Raw genomic sequence first — 4662 nt, 5'->3', positions numbered from 1 at the left:
ACACAAGAGTTTTTAATTTATTTCTCAAAAGCAACTTTTTTTAATATTATATTAAAAAGTAATTTCCAAACATTAAAAGATAAAAGCAACTTTTTTATAAAGAAATTAGTAGTTTGACTTTATGTGTATGTTATTTAATTAATTTTTCTTAGGTGACGAATCTTCGTTGCGGAGGAATGATCTTATTCATATCGTTAAATCATGTCTTGTTGGATGGCACTGGCATATCACAATTTTTGAATGATTGGGCTCATCTTACCAAAAATCCCAATAGTAATTTGACAATTAAACCTTATCATAATCGAGAAATGTTGAAAATTCGAGAACCCCCACAAATAAAATTCCCTCACCCAGTATACATCAAAGAACCGGAACATACTAATCTTGAACGAAACTATTTAATGTGGTTCATAACCCAGACAATTGTCTATACATCAATCACCTTTGGAGCCAACGAGATATTTCGCTTAAGAAAACAATGTACAACGTCATTATTCAAGTACGTCACAGACTTTGAAGTGATACTAGCACACACATGGCGCTCAATGACAAAATCTTTGAACATGTCTCCAACACGTGTTGTGAATATTTGTTTCACTGCAAATATTAGAAAGAAATTGAAACTTCCAAAAGGATTTTATGGGAATGCGTTTGTTCTCGTTTCCGCTGAGAGTACAGTGAAAGATTTAGTGAATTCTAATAATCTAGATTATTGTATAAAATGTGTACAACAAGCCAAGAGTTATTTGGATGATGAGGAGTATATTAGGTCATCGGTTGATTTGTTGAAGGACAAAACATTAATTGTCAATGAATCCATTAATGTTTTTGCATCACAATTAAATAAATTAGGGATTCAAGATTTGGATTTTGGAGAAGGGAAGCCTTTTCATGTGGAAATTTTTGATAATGATTTTGGTGCCCTTCTTTTACCTGTAATTGGAGATCCTAATGCGGTTAGAGTTATTATTCCAATTTCCAAGAATTCTGTGGACAAATATCATCACTATATGACAGAGATAGAGAGTTGGGAACAAGATGAATAAAGATTATGGTGTTGTTAATTAACACTAATAATTTAGTATCTCAATAATAATATCATAATCATAATTTCTATGTATTCTTATGAAAATTGAATATTCTTAAGAAAAATAATTTTAGGGACGAACATATGAATTAATTTTATAATATATGTAATCAAATGTTTACACTTAATTGTATTACACAATTGAATAATGTAATTCTGAATGTCCATTAACATATTCAAACTCCTTATCTTTTTTTAAACTTATCTATTGAATGTTTTATTTCAAATTAAATTAGAGTAAAATTTAGTGAAATCTATTTCGTCTATGTGGCATATTCATTCTTCAATACTCTATTTTGTTTTAAAAAAAAAGGAAAGAAAAGAAAATGACAGAAAGAGTATTAAAAAATTTCCATAGTCAAATACCTTTATTTGATGGGAGGAAAAACAATTTCAAGTTGGTCAACATGAAAATTGATTTTGGACTCACCCAAGCGTAAAGAAGAGTCTTAATTTTTGATAAATGGACAAAAGTATTTTAATTCCAAAACTTATTATTTGAATGTTTTATTTCAAATTAAATTAGAATTAATATTTAGTGAAATATATCTCTTCTATGTGATATATTCATTCTTTAATACTTTATTTTGTTTAAAAAAAAGGAAAGGAAATAAAATGATAGAAAGAGTACTAAAAAATTTCCATAGTGGATCTTTATTTGATGAGAGGAAAAACAATTTTAAGTTGGTCAATATGAAAATTGATTTTGGGATTACCCAAGCATAAAGAAGAGTCTTATTATTATTTTTTTTTATTTATAAATGCACAAAAGTATTCTAATTCCGAAATTTGTTTTATAGTCAATTTTAGACGTGGCAACGGAGTTGAGCGGAGACACTTTTAAACATTATTAATTCCGCTCCTGCAACTCCAATACCACTCATGTCCCCGTCCATATATCTGGAGGATGATTTTTTAACATCCACATCCAACGGGGACGAACTTGCCCATCCCATCCCTGCCCCCACTCAAAAAACTGATATCTTTTATTTAAAAAAAAAAGTGACTTTTGCTTTTGAAATTATTTATTCATAGTATCAAATTATAATCAATAATTAGACTAGCTAGCATTCAACCAAATTTCTAAAATACCAATAATCAAAATAATAAAGTTATAATATCTCAAAATTTGTTAATATTTCCTACAAATCACAATATTTTCATAATCTTCAAGTACTTTAAAAGTAAAAATATCAATTCGAACAAAAGATCCAAATTAAAAAACGAACTAATCCATTAAAATAACAAAAAGTTCCAAATCATCAAAACAAATAAGTTCCAAATAAGCATTTTCTAACAAGCATCTCCATCTTCAAGGTGGGAGTTGGAAACTAAAGTAAAACCATTGATCAACAATTCAACTATATTAAAAAGTAAAAGTTAAATATTAACATTTAACATGAACAATTCAAATCAAAGACTGTAGAGAATATAATACTTTCATCGTCAAACTCATTTTTATTTAGTAAAATGACATTTTCAGAAGCCGACTTTATTTAGTAAAATAAAGTAGTCCAATGAAGCCGACTTCGATGTGGACATATGTTCACTGGTATTGAATGCACATTCAGAAGCTATTGTTGAAATATAAATTGCCAATACATCATTTGCAATAGCTTGAAGTTTTGGATATTTAACACCATTCAACTTTCTCCAAAAGAAAATATCAAAATATGGACTTCTTGGAAAAACTTCCTTCTCTAAATAATCATCCAACTCTGTTTTGACAAATGAAGTTCTAGCTATTTTTTTTTATTTTTTTTTCTTCTGACTTGCAAATCATAGTCTTCTTAACTATCATCCTCAACATTACTAATGTGGACATCCATCATTTGAGAATCACAACTAGAACCATTATTCATTTTCAATTAATATTCATAAAGTAAATCATAACACAACTATCAGATCAACATAATATGGTAATTAGTATCATTCCCATACAACTTAACATAATAATATTCAAACAACTTTATTTTGTATCTAGAATAAAAAACAACAATAATATATGGCCTACTTGCAGTTAGGTATAGTAATGAACCTATCATTCCTCTGTATTTCTTTTCATAAATGGATTTTTCTTGTTCATATTTGTCCAAACTTGATGATGGATGCATGGGATTCCATTTTCATATATTTTAATTTGCAAGGCAAGAAAATCTCTCAATTTTCCCATCATACTCATTTTAAATTCACTTTGCACGAGTTTTGAAAATTCCTCACACATTTTTTCATTTGTTGATCCAAAGATGATGTTGTCAACATATACTTGAACAATTAGCAAATTATTTTTATCATTTTTTTCTCTAAAAAGTGTAGTATCAATTTTTCCTCTAGAAAAACATTTTTTGATTAAAAAGGAACAAAGTCTTTCATACTGATAGCGTTTCAGTAAGTGTACTGAATCGTTGCAAGTAATATTAAAACGGTAATACCGAGTGTCGAACTCAAGGATTGCGTTTTACTATTGAATTATATTTAATTACTAAAATTGAACAAAAATTTTCCGAGTTGATTGAATTAATATTTGAAATTAACAACAATAATAAAATTGATCCTTTATAATGAGAAAAATGTCAGGGATGAGTTTCACTTCGAATCCAACCTTGGTGTCTAATTTGATCCTAGTTACTGAATTTCTTTATTGAATTATTACCAAATTCTCTTTATTATTCTTGCCCTAATGTCTTAGTGACAGAACCTTTAATTCCAAAGTAACCCCTAATTCCTTAGTAGATTTAAGATTAGAATTAAGCATTACCGTATAGAAATTCTCTTGTAAATTATTGCTTTGCAACTAATTTAATTGGTTTCATGACCTGCACCTATGTCTAGACTACAAATTCATGAATTTCTCATCTCAAGCATTTGTAAAGTCCACTTCCGTTTCAAAATACAAATCGTAGAACATTTTAATGTTGATCAAGCAATAAAAAGCATTAAGCACAGAGATGAGAAAAATAATTCAATAAACTCATTCATATAACTAGAAATCAAATCATAAAAATAAGGGTTTCATCTTGTTACACTCATCCCTAATAAATAGGGTTTAGTTACTCATGACAGAGATAAAAGAGATAGAGATTAGAGAAGAATTACAAGAAGGATTCATGAATGATTCTTGATAAAACTGCTCCAATGATGTTAGAAACGGCCGTCTTTGAGTTTCTATGCTAGGGCACAAGTCTCCCAACTTCCCAATAGTGAAAAAGATCCCTAAAACAGTAAAAAAAAATCTGCGTTTTTATGGTTGCTAGTGCGCGTTGCGCGTCCCAGGCGCGGAAAACACGCTCCAGGCGCGGAAAACGCGCTCCAGGCGCGGAAAACGCGCTCCAGGCGCGTTTGGGCAGTAGCAACTGCTGGAAAACGCGCTTCAGGTGCGCTTGGGCGCGCAGCATCTGCTGTTCGGCGTATATTGCATTTTTCTCCTCTTTCGAGTGTGAATTTGGTTCTGGTGTCTTCATGAAAGTTGTAGCTATGGATCTTAGCTTTCATTTGAACTTGGTTTGACTCCAATTGGACATCTACAATGCCAGATATGGCTGAGATACTCTACATATGTCATGTTGATTTCTCAC

At 30.1% G+C, this 4662-nt stretch overlaps 1 protein-coding gene across 1 annotated transcript in view; it reads left to right on the top strand.

The window, feature by feature from the left end:
- The window catches only part of LOC101514232 (alcohol acyl transferase 1 allele GSd-like), a 12091-nt gene extending 10826 nt beyond the window's left edge, over positions 1-1265 (top strand). The window contains exon 2 of the mRNA XM_012719654.3: positions 153-1265. Coding sequence (XP_012575108.1) covers positions 153-1046 — 894 coding nt within the window. The 3' untranslated portion in view covers positions 1047-1265. The remainder of the gene's footprint in view (positions 1-152) is intronic.
- Positions 1266-4662: the final 3397 nt, after the last annotated feature.

The sequence above is a fragment of the Cicer arietinum genome, chromosome 4 (assembly GCF_000331145.2).
Source record: "Cicer arietinum cultivar CDC Frontier isolate Library 1 chromosome 4, Cicar.CDCFrontier_v2.0, whole genome shotgun sequence".
Classification (NCBI taxonomy): Eukaryota; Viridiplantae; Streptophyta; class Magnoliopsida; order Fabales; family Fabaceae; genus Cicer; species Cicer arietinum.
This window is presented reverse-complemented; position numbering and strand designations above follow the sequence as displayed.